This window comes from Scyliorhinus torazame, chromosome 6, assembly GCF_047496885.1.
Source record: "Scyliorhinus torazame isolate Kashiwa2021f chromosome 6, sScyTor2.1, whole genome shotgun sequence".
NCBI lineage: Eukaryota > Metazoa > Chordata > Chondrichthyes > Carcharhiniformes > Scyliorhinidae > Scyliorhinus > Scyliorhinus torazame.
The window spans coordinates 285,432,466-285,453,360 of NC_092712.1; the positions used below are offsets into that span (position 1 = coordinate 285,432,466).

Here is a 20,895-nt window from a genome sequence, read left to right on the forward strand (position 1 = left end):
TGGATCTAATCAATATTTTATACCTGTTTGCCCGCACTTCCTTGAACTTGTGCTGTATGCGTCTGTTTAAAAAGACAAGGGAGTCTGTATGCTTTTCGACTAACTTATCGACTCCTTCTGCCACACTTAAAGATTTGTGTCTGCAAACCCCATGAATCTCACTTTTCCTTGCACCCAATTCAATATAGCACTATTTCGTTTATTTTGGTCTTTCTTCTCTTCGCTCCATCTGCCCCTCTCTTATTGTGTTTTTTTGCTGTCATCATTGCCCGCTTTACTGCAGGATTTATCAATGTTTTGCCACCTTCCATCTTCCAACAGCGTAGCACTTGCTCAATACTGGAGTCGACCTGAATCCACGAACCTCTGACTCTGAGGTGAGAGCACTGCCATTGAGAAATTGGAGTTAAGCGTTCCAATGAATTTTGATCAGCAAACATCATTCCTCAAACCACCATTCCAGCCCCTGTCCCTTGTCATTACTTCAACTTCACAAAAGGTGACAACCCAATCTTGATAATTTAATTGTTTATTTTAGACACTTGCGTTAAACTGGATCAAACATCAGCTGCCCTGGTCTGTTATCTGGCCAGCTAAAATGCAGGGGCTGAACTGAGCTTTCACAGAAGGCCATTCCGGATACTGAGGTTGGAGAGACTTAAGCAAGTAATGCAGGCTGACGCCTCGCTGCAGTATTCAGGGAATACTGCCCTATTGGAGATGTCGACTTTCAGACGAGACTTTAAACTGCGGTCCCATCTCCCCTCTCAGGTGCGCATTAAAGATATTAATGGAACTGTTTTGAAGAAGAACAAGAGCTTTCTTCCCAGTGCCGTGGCCATTTTCCAATCAGGCGACGTCGACAAGTGATCAGGCCATTATCACACAGCGGTTTGTAGGACTTGACTGCAATGTAATTGGCTGCCATGTATCCCTGAAGTGCAGCAGTGACTACATTTCAAAATACTTCATTGGCTTTAAAGTTCTTTGCCAGACACTGTGATTGTGAAGGTTTATTATAAATGCCAGTTCTTTTGACAGTATCCAATATGGCTCCAGAGGTAGAGTCCTATTGGAGTCAAATGTCGTTACCAAGTGCGGCTGAGACCTGCCTATTGTATTTGTCGCTTGATAGGGGTGATTCTGTGCCCCCATTTGGTCCCAGCAAGGGGCTGCATTACAAGGGATCCTGGGATAGGGATAGGACTATTGTACTGTTGGCCCAAATCCTTAATCTTCCCAGGAGGAATACAGGATTATCCATTGCATCTCACCGCCTGCCTGCTTATCTGACTGTAGGAGTGTTTCTCGTACAGATAGGTGGTGTAAATAAATAGGTTTTTCAGCCGCATATAATTTAAATGATATTGCTGGTGCAATGATTAGAATGAAACGCATCAATCAAACACTGCTGCACTGCTCTTCCATTTAACTAAATGCAACTCTCCAGCACAGTGAAATTAAAGTCTGATTAGAATTGCTTACATAAATAGTTGATAAAAAAATTGGAAACCCTCTTGAGCAATCTTGAATTAAATCAGAGTGATTTCTTATTTTCCAAATTGGAATCTGCTTTATGCAGCCAGCCATCAAAGAAGCTTATTTGAAACCATGAAATCTTTGCAGCGTATGTTCACCTTCAATACAGTTACAGCCAGTTAAACAAGAGCCAGACCACTGTGGTGGTGCCTTTATGGCTTCACACCTATTCCAAGCAGACGTACCAAGAAAAAAGCTCGGAATAAGTAAGAAGATTCCCTGCAGTGAAACCCCAGAGCTTTTCTAAAGAAACAAAGCAGTATAGGAACAGGAGTAGACCATTCTGCCCTCGAGCTTGTTCTGTCATTCAGTTAGATTGTGGCTGATTTGTATCGTAATGGCATTTATCCTCCATGGTTTCAAATCCCTGAATAGCTTTACCAATCAAAAATCTACCAATCTCACTTTTGGGCATGTCAACGGACCCAGACTCAGCAGCTTTTTGGTGCGTGAGGTTTAGGTTTCCACTATTCTTTGCATGAATGAGTGCTTCATGACATCACCCTTGAATGGCCTGGATGCAATTTTAACATTGCATCCTTAGGATTCTTGGTTGTGTAGCTATCTTCCAGCACTGTAAACCCTGCCACCGGTCAGAAAGAGGTCAGGGATAGTTCCTCCAACTTTTGGAAGCTGGCTCAAGCTTTAGAGATAATGCCCAATAGAGCTTACACCCCTGCTTCCGGAGGCAAGAAATTGAGTTAAATTAATTTGGGTTCACTTACTCGACAGTCGGCGAAGGTTGGTTACAATACAGGAGTTAGTAATATTTCACCTCCGATACCAACATTATTCTTCTGGTTAAATATGAATAAAATGGAATTTGGAAATACTCTGAATGTGCAGTGGGTCACGTTATTGGTGTAGCAGTGGGTGAGATTATGGGTGGAATTTTCTGGCCGTTCACACTGGCGGGATCTTACAGTCCAGCCGACGGCACGCTATTGCCACAGGTTTCACAGCGGCGAGGGCGGGAAACCCCGTTGACAATGGCAGGACCAGAGGATTCTGCCACTGGGTACTGGCGAGCTGCCTTCTGCCGCTGCAGAACACGCTGCGGAGGGGGGAGGAAAATCCCGCCCAATGTTTTAAACGATACAAAGCCGATAGATCATAATATTGGAAAGTCAGTGCAGCTTAGAAAGGCTTTGTGCAGGGTTTCCTACACAGCCTGACTAGCTCTGTTGGTAGATAATGATGTCCTTCATGCCAGGGTCATAGTTTTGAATCCCTCATTGGGTGATGGATTATTTGTTCAATGGTTTATTCAAAATACTTTTTTAAAACTTAATTTTTTGGACCACAGAGCGTCCTTAAATTAAACATTCCAATCAATTCACCGCAATGGGAATCTCATTCCTGATTATATATCCTCAAGTCCTGATCATATGGATTTGTCATTTATTGACTCATTAGAAGTCTGTTAACAAAGTAAACAGTTGATAAATGAAAGGTGGACTAGATACAAGAATTTGCAATTGGTTAAGCACTGCACTGATCTAAAATTGGTAACTTAAATTTTCTTGTTAGTCTGTGTCAAGCCAATTTCTTTGTTTTATTACAGGCAGCGGACAGTCTGACACTGACAAGGACTTTGCAACAACACATGTGCAGGAAATGCTCTCCTAGTGTTGGGGCACAAATAAATACGGCCATTTTCTAGACAGTGCTGTTACCAGTAACTCATTCCTTTGCATATGCAAATTTTAGATACTGAATATTTATTTCCCCCAATTTTCTCACCACTTCTCCTAAAGCCACAACACTGCGGAAACCATCAGTGATGACAGGCCTTTCGGCCATAGGGAGTGCACCACACGCTAAACCTGACCACAAAGCTCTCACATGAAGTCCATACAAGCTCACTTTCCGGTAGAACCTGGGCACTTTTACCCCCCCCCCCCCCACACACACACGTGGGATCATTTTTGTTTGTAACACACCATGTAGTAAGTTTCAACTAATTTGGTGGATCATGGAGTAGGCTAATGAGCAGTTTTTACCTATTTGTACCCCAACTCAGAACTCCATGCGCTGCTGAGGAAGAAACTTCCTGGAGAAAGTCCAGAGGGATTCTCAGTTTTGAAGGGGGCCAGTAGGGCCCCGGAGTAGTCCACGCAGCTCCGGCTGCCAATAGGGGGCCTTTCACTTCCGGCCGCGGGTCCGCACTTGTGCGCGGCGGCCGCCTGTGGCGGTGGCCCCGCGCAACATGGTGGACCCACACAGCAATATAGGCCCCCCCCCCCCCAGACCACGCACACCCGCCGATCGGTGGCCCCCGATCGGAACCCTGGCCGTACTGGAGGCCCCCGGTGATGGATCCCCCCGCCCCACACCAGGGCAGAAGCGGACTGTGTCCGCAGCCGCTGCTCCGAGTGGCCGCCAGGTGGAACCATGAGTGAACCACGGCGGTGGGAACTCAGCCAAATGTCGGCGGGTATCGCCGCGGGGGCCTCTTTCAACGGCGCCGCGTCGACCGCGCGCACGATTGGCAGCGATTCTCTGGTCCACGGAGAATCGCGGAAAGGCGTCGGACTCGATCGCGGGTCTGACGCCCCATTGTCCCCCACGCGCCAAGCGCGAATGCGGCGCAGAAGCTCGGAAAATCCCGCCCATTGCCTTTCGAATTAGATGTTCAACGAAATGAAAATGAATGAAAATCGCTTATTGTCACAAGTAGGTTTCAAATGAAGTTACTGTGAAAAGCCCCTAGTCGCCACATTCCGGCACCTGTTCGGGGAGGCTGGTACGGGAATTGAACCCGCGCTGCTGGCCTGCCTTGGTCTGCTTTAAAAGCAAGCTCTTTAGCCCTGTGCTAAACCAGCCCCAGTAAACCGAGGCCCATCTGCCTCCTCAGGTGGCTGTAAAAGATCCCACCGCATTATTTCAAATAATTATTTCAAACTCTCACCCACCAGCGTCCTGATCAAAATGTATCCCTTAGCCAGCATCGCGAAAAAATATTATCTTATCATTATCTTGTTGCTGTTCATGGCACCTTGACGGGCACTAATTGCCTGCCACATTTCTTACAATCCAACAGTGACTATACTTAAGAACTTCACTGGCTGTAAATCTTTTTGAGATGGCTCTGAGATCATGTTACATGAATGCAAGTCTGCTTTTTCCAAAAAAAGTCTTGAAATCATTCTTCACGTTCCACGATGAACAGGGTCCAATCTGTTGGGCATCTTGACCTTGTAACAGTTACACACTCCTCTCGCCATCAAATATAAAAGAGGGTCATTAATTCAGTAAAAAGAATCAGAGACAAAAATGAATGAATTTGATCGAGGGGGAGGTTGCGTTGTGATGGTCTCAGAGTTGTGGATCCTCCATGTACTTATTGTGCTTACAGTTCTCTACTTTCCTCCTACTACCTTGCATTGGCTTGACAGTGCCATGCACGACATCAGAGCAGTGGCAATCTGTACTCATGATGTTTGCCAAGAGCACTCTGAAACGGAATGTTTGGGTCCAAGCCGGAGCATCTGGTGGCATAATCCTACCCACCGCATTTCCTATCTACCCAGTATAGAAATATTTGCCAATAGCTCATTGGTTTGGCACAGTAGCAAGGAGACTGGGAGTTAGTGTGTTGCGAGCTGTGGGACAATTTGTGGCAAAACACCTTTTTGCTTCATACAGGCACGCAGTTCATACCACGCTGCTCAGTACTAGGTTGCTTAATAGTGGCCCTCTGTGGGAATATCCTGCTCTGTGATGCTTAAGCGGTTTGTAAAATATTTTCACGGCAAATTATCCAGAAGCGGCAATGAAAAGGAAGGGACAAATTGTACTTAATTTGGCACCTTTTACCTCCTCCAGGGTGCATCAGAGCATTTTGCAGCCAATATATTATTTCCAGATTGTTCTTGTGCACAATTATACGCAGCAATTTGCACACAGAATGATCCTACAAACAGCAATTAAATAAATGACCATTGAATCTCACAATGTTGCTTGAGGGATGAATGTTGAGAAGGAAATTGACTGTAAAGCAGCTTGCAGTGCTACAGGTGCTATATAAATGCAATCCGCTGGACATGACAATTTCTGCGATCATTTCTTTCTCCATAAATGGACAACACTTGCCTCTGGCGCAGCAGCGTCTAGTGTTGCTCAGAGATGTATTGTACCGTAGAACATCAAAATGTAACCCACACCAGACCAGTCACTGGGGAGATTAACAAATATTTTCTCTTCTTTGCCCAGAGGCAACAAAAAGCAATACCTCTATGAGGATGCTGGGCCAATTAGGTAGAAGGAATCATTCTCACCCCTACCCTGCAGTTCAGCCTAGATCTCTGCCCCCCCCCCCCCCCCCCCCCCCCGCACACAACCATGTGGTCAACTCTCAAGCTCAGAGAATACTACTGGAAAGCCCAGAAAAGGAAAATGGCAAAATGGATCTGTCATCAGGGTCGGTGACAAGTAGACCAGAAAAGTGGAATGACTGACAACCTGCTTGACAGACATTGATTGTGTATCACACTGGGAACAAAGTCCTGCCAGTGGGTGGAGGAAGGAGTTCTATAGAAGGAATGTTACCAGAAAGGGGGGACAAGGGTGACACTGGCCACTGTGTAGTAGCATTGAAACTCAGTCAGGTAGAATTCCTGAATTTTCTGCTGTTGACATTCTTTCAGAATTTGCTCGAAAAGCTGACCACAAGAAATCTTCAAAAGTCCACATCCAGAGCTGCCACAACCACAGTGCCTCACTGCAATGGTGTGATAGCGTAGTCAACAGCTCAAGGGCGCACTGGTGAATCAAACTACCTTCTATTATATGAGAACCACCAGAGTGTTCCAGGAAAACAGCCTCAGTGGAGAATATCTAGATTACGTGACAAATCTTGCACCTCTGGCCATTTCTGTGTCACCATTATCCATTATAAAGTCGCATGCCCACATGTATAACAGAAACTGACAATGTAAAAGTTCAGTTGCAATTTCTTTCCTCCCCACCCGCCTCCCATTCCACCAGGAAATGCTACATCTACTGATGACTGGCATCCCGAGTGATAATGTCAACTGGGATCATATTGTGGCTAGTTTACACAGGTGATTTCTCTTATAAATGTGGACATTATAATCAATTATGACTGAAAATGTAAAACTCAGAACAGAGTATAGGGCTTTAAAATGAGGGAGAGGATTACATATGTGTCTCTGGTCCAATTACTCACAGGGTTGCTAGCATTTAAAGGGATGCAGTCACTTAAAGGTAAGCGGTTGCATATTGTGGTCGCCTTCAAAAGGGCTATAAGCTATCTGAAATCTAACTGAGTTTTTCTGAAGGGTTTTAAGAGGTATAAAAAAATGTAGCTTGCAATACCCAGGGGCTGGCACAATTAATATGGAGGCAGGTAACAGGAGAGGGCGAGCTACCAGTGGAATGGTGCAAAAGCCAAACACCCCACTTGATAACTGATAACGTGAAGGTGCTGCTATATGACTTGGGTGTGAGGAGGGTTGCTCTGTTTGCCACTCCAGAGTTCAGCAAAGCAGCATGCCCTGCAGGAAGTGGTGGTCAGGCTCAACCCTGCGTGCAGCACCTGAAACAACTGGGAACAGATGTGGGAGAAGATGGCACACCTTAAGGAAGCTGCCAAGGTAAGCCTACCCGATCGTTCCATTTACCCAGTTAATGGCCCTGTTTGTATTCTGCAACCTGTTGCAAATTTCCTGCTCGCCCTTGTGAAGCCCTCACTCCACCTTGTAGTGCTTTCATTGCTGACTGCATGCCTGTGGCACGAACATTACAGCTGCAATTTACAATTGAAAGCCTTGGCATGCTCACAACGTCAAAGGATAAAAGCATTCTAACTCAACCTAGCTGCATTGTACTTAGCCTCTTAGTGACATCCACCATGAGTTCCAGGTTCAGAGCATCTAACACTGCGCCTGCTCTTTCAACATTACTTGTCTGATTAAATACAACTCAACACAAAGAAGCAGAAGCTCAGACAGTCCAATCCCTGGGTTCTCTTGCAAAAAGGCCACTGGGGGCATCAAGCGATGAGAAAAGCTTCTCTCCACAAACCAACATGTGCTGGCTCCGTCCATTTAAACCTTACTCACATTCACAGTCAAACAGGTTTGCAAACAATAAACATGATCAATTTTGAATAAAGTTCAGTCAAAGAGATTTCATGGATACAATGGGCTGGATTTTCATTATAGAGTTGCGGTAACTCGTGGAGTGCAATTTCCAGATTCGTCAGACCCGCCAAGGTTTAAAGGGCCTCACTGCAGCCAATGTTGGCTCCCGGGAGGCGGGGATGGGATACCGTTTGGCCCGCTAACCCCTGAATTTGTTTGGAGGAGGCCATGAGGGCAGTGACTGACTAGGTGGGCTGGTTAAAAGGCCTGCATCAGTCCTCTGGGACTGTGTTCCAGTTAAGTTAGAAGCTATTGGACCTTCACACCTCCTAAAACATACACCCATTCCCCATGCCCCTTCCATGAAAATTCATGACCCCACACCAACCCTTATGGCCACAACCATGTACCCACCATGCCAACTCATGCCCAATCCTTGCCATAGTCACCCATCCAGTATCAACTGTGGACCTCAGGAACCATGTGGAGATGAAACAAAAAACTTCAAAACAATCTAATAGATCGTTCACTTATACCCTTGATTCTGAAAGAATCTCTCATTCATGGAATGCATTCAAAGATTTGAAATCCCCTCAAGTATTCAACTTGTTACAAAACAAATACACTTATACTCAGTAATCACATCAAAGACAGCTAACTCTTTTATAGCCTCTTTAAACTGTCAATCAAAATGTGAACTCAGCACTCCTTTGCTGAGATAAATGTTTTTGTTGCATTTGAAAATCAGCTGAGCATTTATAAATACCTCAGCTGCAATAGCAGCCCTTGGGAAATGTCAACAAAGAACTCTATTGAAATTGCAGGAATGGTAATTTTCTTTTAAACCTTCACCAGATATCTGTCAATCAAATCAGATCAGCAGAGTTTTATTTACTCGAATCTACAGTTTCAGCCTGTTATTTCATGGTTAAGGGATAAAGATTTTAAAACCTTTAGATCATGACACTTAAACAGACTTTATGAAGAGGCATGTTAACACCTATAAATTTGTGACTCCACTTAGTACAACGAAAATTTGGTCTGTTTGACCTCAGCACTCATTTCAACAGGCCCTGCTGAGTTCTAGTTTCCCGCCTGCATGATTCATGTTCCCCTCCCCCTCTTTCCCCGGCAGCAAAATGGGCTTTATCAGAAATGGGGGCAAGACATTGACATCCAGACATTCAGGAAATATTTTATTGAAGCATTTATAATTTTAACGTTTTAAACAGAGAGATCCAACACACGCAAGAACCCTGCAATAACACACACAACTCCCCCCATCCCTAACTACCCATACATTAAATTCCCTGCCCTTATCAATCCCTTCCATGCCTCCCCTCCCCCCCCCCCCCCACCCCCCCCCCCCCCCCCCCCACCCGCTGATGGTCAATTTTCCTTGAAAAAGTCGATGAACGCAGCCACCTCCGAGTGAACCCCTGTAACGAACACTTTAAGGCAAACTTAGTTTTCTCTAGCTTAAGAAATCCTGCCATGTCACTGACCTAAACCCCCGTCTTTGGAGGCTCCGAGTCCCTCCATCCCAGCAAAATCTGTCTCCGGGCCACTAGGGAGGCAAAGGACCGCCTGCTATTTTTGAAGGTCTTCTGAGTTGGCCCAATTCCACAAAACTCCAGACCAATATTGTATTCGGCAATTTTCTGTCACTGTCATCGCTGTCAGTAGGTCGAGACAGGACAACAACCTGTGTCCCTCTGATGAACATTTGCATGTGCAAGGCGATACAGTTAGTGAAGTTGAGGAGGTGGCAGAAGTGACGAGGAGTGAGTGAAAGTGTCATAGGAAGAAGTGATATTGTCATAAGAAAAAAAGTGAGTGTCAAACGAGGAGTTAGCAATAGTGCCACAATGTGACAGGAAAATCGAGCCGCAGTTAGTCACCGTCCAACATCAATTTCTGAGGAGTCGATTTTCCTGCCAATTACGGTTACCGGGGACAAGAGTGGATGCTGGTTTCAGACTGGTTATAACTGATGCTGCTGGGAGAGTGTATGTGCCAAAGTCTGCCACTGCATCATGAGACCAGAGACGGCACAAGACACAAGGCAGCCAGAGTGGTCTGACGAAGGCAGAAGTCTGTGACCATCTGCTAGAGAGTCAAAGTCTCCTTCAGTACTGGCTCTCAGCCATCTACAGGTCTATTCACCTCTGCCTGTAGATGTTGTGCTCAGGTCTCCATCTCCTTCATGCCCATCATCCCATTCCCCTGGACTCCTAATGCCTGGTGCTTTGCCCCTCTTATGCTCCTCCTCCCCATTGGCCTCCATTTCTTGCCACCTTCCTGGTGCTCAGCTCCATTGTGCCAACATAATGCCAGGCAATGCTATGAAGGTGCTGATCTGAACTGGCAAAGTTCTTAAAGTTGACTCCTCCCCTGACCTCTGATGGGCTACAGCAACTTTAACGTCAAAGGGGAAGTCCCTTAAACATTGAAAAACATTTTCCCTCATCATTTTAAACTCTTCCCACTTCCATCACTTTGCCCCAGACATGGTTCTCTCCTCCATGCAGCTGGGCTAACATTGACAGCTGCTAAATGCCGGTCCCTCTCTAGGTACATTTGAGGAGTTGTGAGATTCAGTCTTTCAATAAGTCCACAGCAAGTTTAGTTGGCCTCAGAATATTAGCATACTTATTTGGAGGACAACGCTCTCACCCACCCCTTGGGAAATCGGGGAGGATAAAAACGGAGGCAGGACTTCTAGTCATGTGACATTGGGACCATCTTTGCTACTGGCCTGGCTGCCTGTTTCTAGTCCAACCTGATCAGGGCTGAGAATATATGGCCACTATTGTTCTTGGGGAAACGAGGCAGTACGGTAACATTGGTCCATAACTCGTAGGCAGGTTTCTTCTCCTTGTCATGCAGGCTTTCACTCCGGAGTTGAAGACCTTCTGGTATTCAGGCCGATATGGCTCTGGGAGCGGAGGGCATTCGAGGAGATATCCCATCATTTAGGATGCCTCTCCACAGTCACAGTTGAGTAGGAAAGCTGATGTAACTAGCTGTACTACAAGGCACAGTTGTTTAATACATCTCTGCACTGTCGGTCTTGCCTCTGCAACACAAGAGGGAGAAGAGGGGACTTACTGGGCTGTAACTTCCAAACTCTTGGGCAGTGTATCTGGGGGTACCCCAAAGATGTTCCCAATTGCACAGGAAGTGCAAACATCCAATGCGCAATTGTTTTGGACAGGGACAATCCGAAATACAATTTGAATTGCAAACTTTGGATGGTTCGACTGTGTTACATCAATAGTTACCCAGAAAAAGTTAGAAGAATTACAAGCACTTCCAACTGACGGGTAACTATCATACATTCCCACACCAGCCCAGCCACGGGATCCCCTTGCCCTGACTACCCCTTCCCATGGGACTACCCACGTCCCCTGCGGAGCCAGACTCCCATAAGACTCCTCCCAAATCCCGACACTCTCTCTCTCTCCCCCCCCCCCAACACTCCTCTCCCCCCCCCCCCCCCCCACCCACAGGAACTCCCTCTTCCAACGCCCGATGGCTGACCTACATCCAGGCCATGCAAGACTACTGGGGCCCCTCACCTAAAGCCTGACTGCCAACTCTGCCCTCTTTCCATTCCCTGCCCCCCCTAACCAAACCCGCATCGCTGCCTCCCCACCACACCTTGGCCCGACTCCTGACCTCCCCAACCACACCGCCAGCTCCCCCTCTTCCCCCAGCCAGGCCTGCCTGCTGACCTCCCCATCCACACCGCCAGCTCCCCCTCTCCCCCAGCCAGGCCTGCCTGCTGACCTCCCCATCCACACCGCCAGCTCCCCCTATCCCCCAGCCAGGCCTGCCTGCTGACCTCCACATCCGCTCACCTCAGTCGCATGCCGACCCGAACCAAGCACCACACCCGCTTCCAAATCCTACCCACTTATCTTGTAGACTTAGGTTCTTTTAGGCTTGGCATAGACCTTTAAACCTGGCTGTACCTTTAGACTAGTGCATTAAAAAAGGGGGGCCTGACTGAGTAACCCTCAACAGTAGGCCTCGGGTGCGAGCTGCTCTGCACAGATATCACCCGGCCTGAGTTGGAAAGTAAGGCGAGATAGGATCGCCTGAATTTCTGGGTCAGTAATTTTGAGTGGAGTGACAATCGGACAACAGCCACTCCATTCGAAGTTATGCCCAGTGTAATGTATCCAATTTTATGATAATGCGAAGTTAGATCGGAAAGAAAGTGATTGAGGATGCAAAGAGGCAGCAGAGGGGTATGGACAGACTGGGAGTGTAAGCATGAAATATGTGGCAAAGTGTGAAGTTGGTAGGAAAAGAAAACAAAGTATGTTTTGAATCCTGAGAGACTGGGAAATATTTCCATTCAGATGAACCAGGGTGCCATTGCACATGAATCATAGAAGGTTAACAGGCGGGTGCAGCACATATTTTGGAAGGAAACTGGTTAGTTTTTGCTACTAAGAGATTGGAGTATAAAATTAAAGTTGCCATTCTGTAATTATACAGGTCCATGCCTATACTCTGTGCAGTTTGAACTCATTAAAATACAAACTGGTGTTTGAGCGAGTGCTACAAATGCTCGACAGACTGCTCTCTGGGATGAGGAGACTTTTCTGTGGGAGAGATTGAATAAACTAACCCTCTATTCCTTGGAGTTCAGACGAATGGGAGATGATCCAGTTGAAACATATAAAATTGCTAAACGGCTTGACAGGGTAGATGGAGAGAAAATATTGCTCCTGGCTGGGGAATCTAGAACACGGGGTCACAGTCTGAGAATAAAGTGCCAGCAAGTAAGGGCTGGCTGAATGCTTTTTTTCTTTTTTTTAAATAAATTTAGAGTACCCAATTCATTTTTTGTTCCAACTAAGGAGCAATTTAGCGGGGCCAATCCACCTGCCCTGCACATCTTTGGATTGTGGGGGTGCGACCCACGCAGACACGAGGAAAATGTGCAAACTCCACACGGACAGTGACCCGGGGCCGGGATCAAACCCAGGACCTTGGTGCCGTGAGACAGCCGTGCTAACCACTGCGCCACCGTGCCACCCCCAATGCAGGACTGAATTGAGGAGATTTTTTTCAGTAAAAGGATTGTGGATCTTTGGAATTCTCTGCCCCAGAGATGTGTAAATGCTCGATCATTGCATACATTCAAGACAGGGTTTATTAATTTTTGAACAGCTGGAGAATTAAGGGATATGGGGGTAGTGAGGAAAAGTGGAACTGAAGCAGACGACCAGCCATGATCTTGTTGAATGACAGAGTAGGCTCAAAAGGTTCAAATGACCTACTTCAGTTCCTATTTGTTATGTTCTTTTGTTCTTATACAACTGCATACTGTTAGATAGTTAAGATTGGATCCAGGTGGGTGCAGTTCCACCCAGCAAGATATCTTTACAAAGAGGGTGCCTTTCTATCAAGAGGACTAACCAAAAAAGCTACCTCCCTGGGCATACCTTTGCAAAAGTGTAGATAGGTGGCTTGTCGAGAGAGGTGGTCTATCTGTCCAGTTGACCACTTGAACTAGGCCCCTCGGGTCTTGATTTCAGAAAGCAATGCAGCAAATCGTTTGCAATTGTCCTGTCCTGTCCTCTTTGCAGCTCAAAATGGAAGTCATTCCAGCACTCATATACCGAGAAAAGTAAATAATATGTCACACATGACCCCTTTCTTCATTAATGCGTGTATGAATGAATTACTCAAAATCCTTCAGAAGACATGTTTACAGATGCTGTGCCTGTACAAATTAAAAGGCATTGTAACATCAGCAATTTAGACCACAAATACAATTCGCACATTGTGACCAAAACATGCAGTACAAGATTATGCTAATCTCTCAAATTCATCATTATGTACCTGCAAAGATTATTTGGACAACTAAAATGAGTTATTATACATAAACATTGAATACATAATAGGCTGTGGCCAATTAGCTGTGCTAAGAATTTATGGGATGTCAAATAATTTTTCAATAAAAGCTACTGTAGATTTTCTTTTCCCACAACTGATTTTTAGTCCAGCATTTTTTTTGAGTCACCAGGTGTGCGAGTAACTTCAGTGTTGCTTTTTCAACTCTCAAATGGAAACATTTCGGCATTTAAATATATTTATCCAAAAGGAAGAGATCTGAAGATTACCACATGATGAGCTTGTTATTCTTCCTTTCAATATCACTTCAAAAGCAGCTTCCATTGGGCGGCACGTGGCACAGTGGTTAGCACTGCTGGATCACGGCATCAAGGACCCGGGTTCGATCCCGGCCCCGGGTCACTGCCCATGTGGAGTTTGAACATTCTCCCAATGTCTGCGTGGGTCTCACCCCCACAACCAAAAATGTTGTGCAGGGTAGGTGAATTGGCTAAATTGCCCCGTAATTGGGAAAAAAAAGAATTGGTTACTCTAAATTTATTTTTAAAAATATAAGCTTCTATTATTAAAACATATTGACATGATAAAAGATTTGCATTTATCTAGCTCCTTTAGTAATCTCAGGATGCCCGAAAGCACTTGCAGCTAATGAAACACTTTTCTTGAAGTGTAGTTATTAATGTTATGTAAAGAAACGCAGCAGCCATTTTGTGAACAGCATGAATACACACACAGCAACGTCATGCCCCTCATGACCCTGCCCACCCTCACCCCACAGAACACAAAGGCACAACCCAGACAAATACACAAATTGATCACAGCTTAACTGTTTCAGTGCTTTTTAACTTGTGAAAACATGCCTGTATAAATAATTGCTGAATTGAAACCCAAGGTTACCTCTTGTCAGAATGATGGTGAAGATGGTCAATATTGCAAAATGTGTCCTGAGGCAAACAAACATGGAACTTGCTGATGAGCAACGAGATGAAAAAATTAGCCGATGGCGCCACTGCAACACAGGCCAATGCAGGAGCAAATACTCCAAACAACAAGATGCATATGCCGCCATTCAGTATATTTCAGTCTCATAGAATCATCATTGAATCCCTAAAGTTTCAAAAGTTAACTTCCTTACTTCCTCTCACAAATTCAAGGAAGTTATTGCTTTAAATTCACATGAGTATTGTGCCCAGTGAGTCCAAGTCCAGTATCAGTGGCTCTGCTTGCAGGATTCTGTTCTTTGTCCGAGAAGAGACTTTCTGAAGACCTGTCTTGAGAACTATGGTGATTAGTTAACCAGCAGTTAACCAGTTGCAGCCACTATATCAAACCAGCAATGGTCCATTTTGAAAAACTGAATTTAAACAGATGAAAGATGGGCAGATTTTTAAGATTCTCTTGCTTAATCCTTTGTTGGCTTGGCAATTTAGATAGCTATTTTGCTATACTTTTTCTTCACAAAATCATGAATTACATCATCGTAGGTAAAATCTTGTAAAGACACACTTCCAATCGTTAACATTGATGAACTTGTCAAATCCTCCTGACTCATCATATTTCTCAAAAAATTGTTAACTCTTTTCAAAGCAAAAAAAGAGCATTCACTGGAAGCATTTGTGACAGGTATTGTTTAAAATATGTTCAGAACGGCTTCCACATTTGGAAAGGTTGCCTGCAAATGGTGACATACAAGTCTGTACAAATCAACTGGTGATCTCGAAGCACAGAGCTCATTATTATCGATGAAATGAATTAATTGTTTCACTGGGTGGCACGGTAACACAGTGGTTAGCACTTTGCTTCACAGCGCCAGGGTTCCAGGTCGATTCCCGGCTTTGGTCACTGTCTTGGCCGAGTCGGCACGTTCACCCCGTGTCTGCGTGAGTTTCCTCAGGGTGCTCCATTTTCCTCCCACAAGTCCTGAAAGACATGCTTGTTAGGTGAATTGGACATTCTGAATTCTTCCTCGGTGTACCCGAACAGGTGCCAGAGTGTGGCGACTAGGGGATTTTCACAGTAACTTCATTGCAGTGTTAATGTAAGCCTACTTGTGACAATAATAAAAAAGAAGAGAGACTTAATCTTCAAAAAGATTTGTGTCTATGTCCTCCTGTTAGAATTCACTTGATTTCTTACTGCAATGACATTTAGCATTGTCATCCAAACCTTTGTCGAAAATAAATCAAGTTTTCTTCAGAGATTCACTTCTACTCTGCAGTTTCCCAATAATTGTGTCACAAATAACATTGACAGTCTCAACAATGATTTTCTTTTTCCTTTTTGAAGTGATTTCATTGTCTCTAGTTTCATCGAAAAATAACTTGCTGCATTGTGTACGCTTTTCATCATCAGAGGGACCTGTATTTTTTGTTAATCTTGGTGCCTCTGCTTCCACCGAACTATACTCATTTTGAGCTTTCATGACAAAACTTTTTACTGAGGCTGACAATTTTGCAGCATTCAATAAAGTTGTATCAACATTTTCAGCAATTTCCTGGTGGCATTAATTCTTTGAAGTAAACGGCTCCACAAAACAGTAAAAACAACAGTATTGCACTTTTCAAACTTCCCTGCTGAGGAGTTTGCTTCAGCTTTCACACACATTTTTTCTGAATTTGATGCAGCTATGTCTAATAAGGTTTCCTTTATATCAGCAAAGTAAATTTTCAAAGCCAAAACAGCATCTGCATGAGCGAACCACCTGGAGTCACAAATTCTTTTGATAATCAAATGTTTTTCTTTTGCCTGCTTCAAGAATGATTACAATATCATCTGCTGATGTTTGGAAACCAAAATAAAAGCATACACATTTTTTAGCAAAGTAAAAAAAAGTGTACAGCCCTCTCACAGGATTCAGCTACAGCATTGCAGATTACATTCAAAGAGTGACTGGAACATGGGATAAATAATACACAATGCTGAACAAGCATTGTTCAGTCTTGCTTAGTAGACCAGAACATTCTCCTGCCATATTTGCAGTATTATTGAAGCAAAATTTGCAATGATTTCCAAAACAGTTGTTTCCAGACACTCAGGTGTGGGGTTGTAGTTGGACATAACAAAGAAATCGCTCTACAACTTCACCATCGCTCGTCACATATCTTAAAATTAACGTTAATTGGTTCACATGACTCACATCGGGTGTTGAATCAACTATTATGGAATAGTATTTGGCATTTTTTCCTTCATTAGTGAATTGGTTTCTGAGCCACTCTGACATTATAGTGATGAAGTCATCGTCGGTTCCGTGCGTTAAAAAGTTGGTCTTCCCTGAGTCACAGTATTGATGAACTTCTCAAAGAGCATTTGAAAAATTATTAGATTCACTGAGATATTCAAGGCAAGCTACAAAAATGACCTCTTTGAGTTGACAATGATGACATCACATTCTCTTAGAGGTAGTCCCAAGGAAGACAACAGTTTGACTGTGGCAACAACACGTCTCAGCACTTTCCTCCAATAAGAACACTCCTTTTCAAACTAAGCCAATAACGCAGAACCTATTCTTCCAGATAACTTACATCTTTGAACGAATGCACACAAAGCTTTAATATGAGCTTTGGAAGTTTCACGATCAACAAGACCTCTTCCAACATTTCCCCAGTTGGAATACCCGTCGATGAATGCTTGTTTTCCCTTTACTAGGGTCAGGGAATAATTTGCAAACATATACTTTTTGTGGAAGGGATAGAATGTGCAGTTTGTGCACTGTTCAATACTTCAAACTTTTAAAAGTAAAATGACAAACAGCACTTCATCCTCTTACCTCGCCTTCAATTTTCTGTGTTTTTACCACCAGATGATAGTGTCGCTTCATATTAACTCACCTTTCTTGATTTTAATGAACATGAATTTTCGGAAGGAGGAAGATTTTTTCGCTCCTGCTCCGCTCCCTGCTCAACAATGGCTAACCCGAGTCCCAAAAGGCTGGCTGGCTGGCTCACCACCTCCCTCGTGGCTTTTTTTGCCAATTCACCCGGCCACGGCGACACCTCGCACCTCACCTCGATGACCTCACCTCTCTGCTGGCTGCCTGACTTCTCAGTGCTGATGTGAGGGTCGAATCGCCCCTGTTCTCTCATGACGGCTTACTTCCGGCTGACTGGCTCACTACTTCGCTCCCTCATGGTTTTTTTCACCAATTCACAAAAAATGTCAGTTCAGCAAATGCAGGAGATCTTCGCCTTGACTGCTGCCTCTCTCCCTCCTTGTCACCTCAACATTCACCAGTGTTTTCTTGCTGTAACGCAGTCTGATGTTGCTCTGCATTGCCTGCTGTTAGGCGTTGAGCCGATCAGCAAATGCAGAGCTGTCAGGCTCTGATTGGTACCCACAGACACTGGCCGGCCCAGAGCCACTCCCGTTGGTCGGGCCTGTGCCGAGGGACGGTGTGTTCCATTGCAAGCCTGCATCTGGGTGATGACGGGTTAATCTATTTTTGGTTGAGGGATAAATATTGCTCAGGAAGCTCCACCATTCCTTGCTGAATAATGCCCTGGGATCTTTTCCCCACTACGGAGAGGGGAAATGAAGGTTTAGTTCAACATCTGATCCAAAAGACAGTGCAGTCCTAATCTCCTCACTCCTCAGACCTTCTATGACCAAGGTGGTGCAGGGGGGCTCTGTGCACAATTTCAAAGGTGTAAACGGCTGCAGGCAATATCTTCTTCTCAGTGTCTTCCATCACTTTTAGGGGAAGTGTCCATTCTATGAGCTTGGAATGCGATGACATGAAGCATTGGACTTGGGACAGAAGTAGGTGAAACAAACCATTGAGACAGCATGAAGCGCGATTGTCTCGTATTTAATAATCTCAATGAAATGTTGGACATACATTTCTGATGACCCTTTTCCTGGCACAAACAAAATATTCATTCACTGTGACCTTGTTGCCCTGGCTCCTAGTGCTCTTCCTGTGACTCACGCACCAGAAGATATATTTTCTTCCATTCGTTAATAGGGAAAATGTCAGAATGAGTTAACAGGGATTTAACGTGTAAAAATTCACTCCTGGCCAGAACACCCCAACACTGAAATTGTAACTTACTGACATTTTAGTGTCAGCTTGCAAGTGATAATTCAAAATTAGTTGATCTCACTGACATTGCACACAGGTACTCAAGATCAAATGCCGTCTTCGGGTTAAGCTGGGTAATTGGACCAGAATGTGAAGGCGCACACAAACTATCCATGTGAACCTATTTGGGAATTACACTTTCCATCCAGTAATGACACTGATAGAGAACAAATAGTAACAGTATAACATGTTTTACAGGGGAAAGTGCCATTATAAACTGGACATACAAATTGATAATAAAAAATGTAATTACAAGATGTTTAATGCATTGTAAATGATTCTTGTAACTATATGGCATCATACCATATCATTGGAGTATCTCAAGAGCTTCAAGGTGAATTGAATGACATAATATGGCAAGGTTCTTAGATTTGGCTTTTTTTTTGAGTATCGAAAGCTATGGAGTGATCTAATTGAGGTGTGGAAGAAAGTTAAAGGGCTTGATAGGGTAAATTGAGAAAAACCTTTCGGGGTTGGGGCGGGGGTGGGGAAGGAGTGGCATGGTTGAGTCCATAACAGGGGACATAAGCCTAAAAGTAAAATACACTTCTTCACATTAAAGGTAGTAGAAGTCTTAGACTCTCTTCCCCAAAACAGCTGTTGTGGTTAGCTCAACTGAAAATTTCAAAACTGAGATTAGTAGATTTTTGTTAGACAAGTATACCAACGGCTTGGGAACCAAGATGGGGAGGTAAAGTTAAGGTTCACATCAGTCATAATCTAATTGAGTGACAGAACAGTTTCAAGGGGTTGAATGACCTACCCCCTTTTTTCTGAATTTCCGAAGTACAGCATCTGTTCTGTGCCAGAAACATCCTGCAGGCAGAAGTGAAATCAGTACCAATGGCGATGTTGATTGAGGGAGGAATTTGACCAGGACACTGTGAGGAACAGTATTCCTTTCCTCACTAAATGCATTGTATCTTTAACATCCGCTGGAGCCTCTGGAACAGGTGGAGAGGGTAGAGGCTCAAGCAGCTATTATGACACATGTCACCTGCAGTACTTCCCCAGGACTGCAGCAGAGAGTCTGATTATCCTGATGTGGAACTTCAACCCAAAGTGGATACACCCTGCCAACTGAGTCGGGCTGATACATGAGATACACTTGATTCATTCTTTGCTTGCACACTGAAGTGCACTAGGTGAAAAGGTGGTGAAAGCATTCAAATTAGTGTCTTTCACAACATAATTGGGTATATGATTGAAGAGGAAACATTTTCTGGACTACAGGGAAAGAGTAGTGGAATGGAACTAATTGCATAACTATTTCAAAGGTCCCACACTTACTCAACAGTCTGAATAGCCATCTTATGTGCTGTATCATTCAAAAACCTTTTGCATCAACACAGAGCAAAAAGGAATACTTTGGTATTGTTTGACCCAACCAACTGACTGAAAAGGAACCTTCTGGCCAGACCTTCTGAGTCTTAGAGTCACATACAATAATCTTCAGACATTCTTGACCAAAAGACAACTTTTACAGACACATTTCCATTACTATTGCCTTCAGTAAGATGATACTTACAGTTATCAGGGCTAATGACTTTTGGAGAAAGAGGCTTTGTGAGTCTCCATCCTGAATACAAATTTTTGACAATCTGGCCATATGTTGTCAAGTATGAAGGAACTCCGTCAGTGTTGATTTGTAATGGTTGCACACAGTTTCGATTTTATGAAATTCATGACAGGGCACAGCAACTCGTGGCAGAATGTTGTGCCAAAAATCTCGCATTAGTCTTCTTGAGCTGAGGATTATTTTGCTTCTGGCACTTGCTTCCAGAACCCTATTGTAGATTGGAATTTATGTATCATCTCTAAACCCTCGTCCTCCTGTCACGCCAACAGTTCCAATTCTACATGGGTGTTCCTGTAACCAAGGGTTCGAGAATCGGACATCCTTCTGCACTCTATGTCCTATGTTCTATGTTCTATTGTTGCTCACATAAGTCATGCATTGGTTTACCAGAAAAAGTGAAGCAGGATCTCAGCTTCTGCAATTCATCAAATGGCCTTTGCAATTTATCTTCGTATTCCTCCGATTTGTAAGCTGAGTGCTGGAAAGTTCTTCAGATCTTTTAGTCTCAACATCAGCACTGATCTGGGAACTACATCTCTCCCCAGTGTGGCACAAAACTGGAATATTTGTCATTAGTCGCTGAACATTTATGTTTCACAATCTAAATTTCAACAGCTACTTCAACATATTCTCTTTTACAAATTTTCCCTATGGATGCTTCCCACATGTAATATTCCATGTCACAGGAAAACGAGCTTCAGACATTGAGGCAGCCTCGG

The 20,895-nt window shown here is 44.2% G+C and overlaps 1 protein-coding gene across 7 annotated transcripts in view; it reads left to right on the forward strand.

Annotated features, from left to right (window-relative positions):
• LOC140425471 (catenin delta-2-like) overlaps positions 1–20,895 on the forward strand; it is a 1,686,689-nt gene that overhangs the window by 1,328,921 nt on the left and 336,873 nt on the right. For 6 of the 7 annotated variants that reach the window (XM_072509780.1, XM_072509779.1, XM_072509782.1 and 3 more), the window contains one exon: positions 7,038–7,157. The exons of the other annotated variant lie outside the window; for it this stretch is intronic. In XM_072509780.1, the coding sequence (XP_072365881.1) occupies positions 7,038–7,157 (120 nt within the window). The remainder of the gene's footprint in view (positions 1–7,037; positions 7,158–20,895) is intronic. 7 annotated transcript variants of the gene reach the window in all.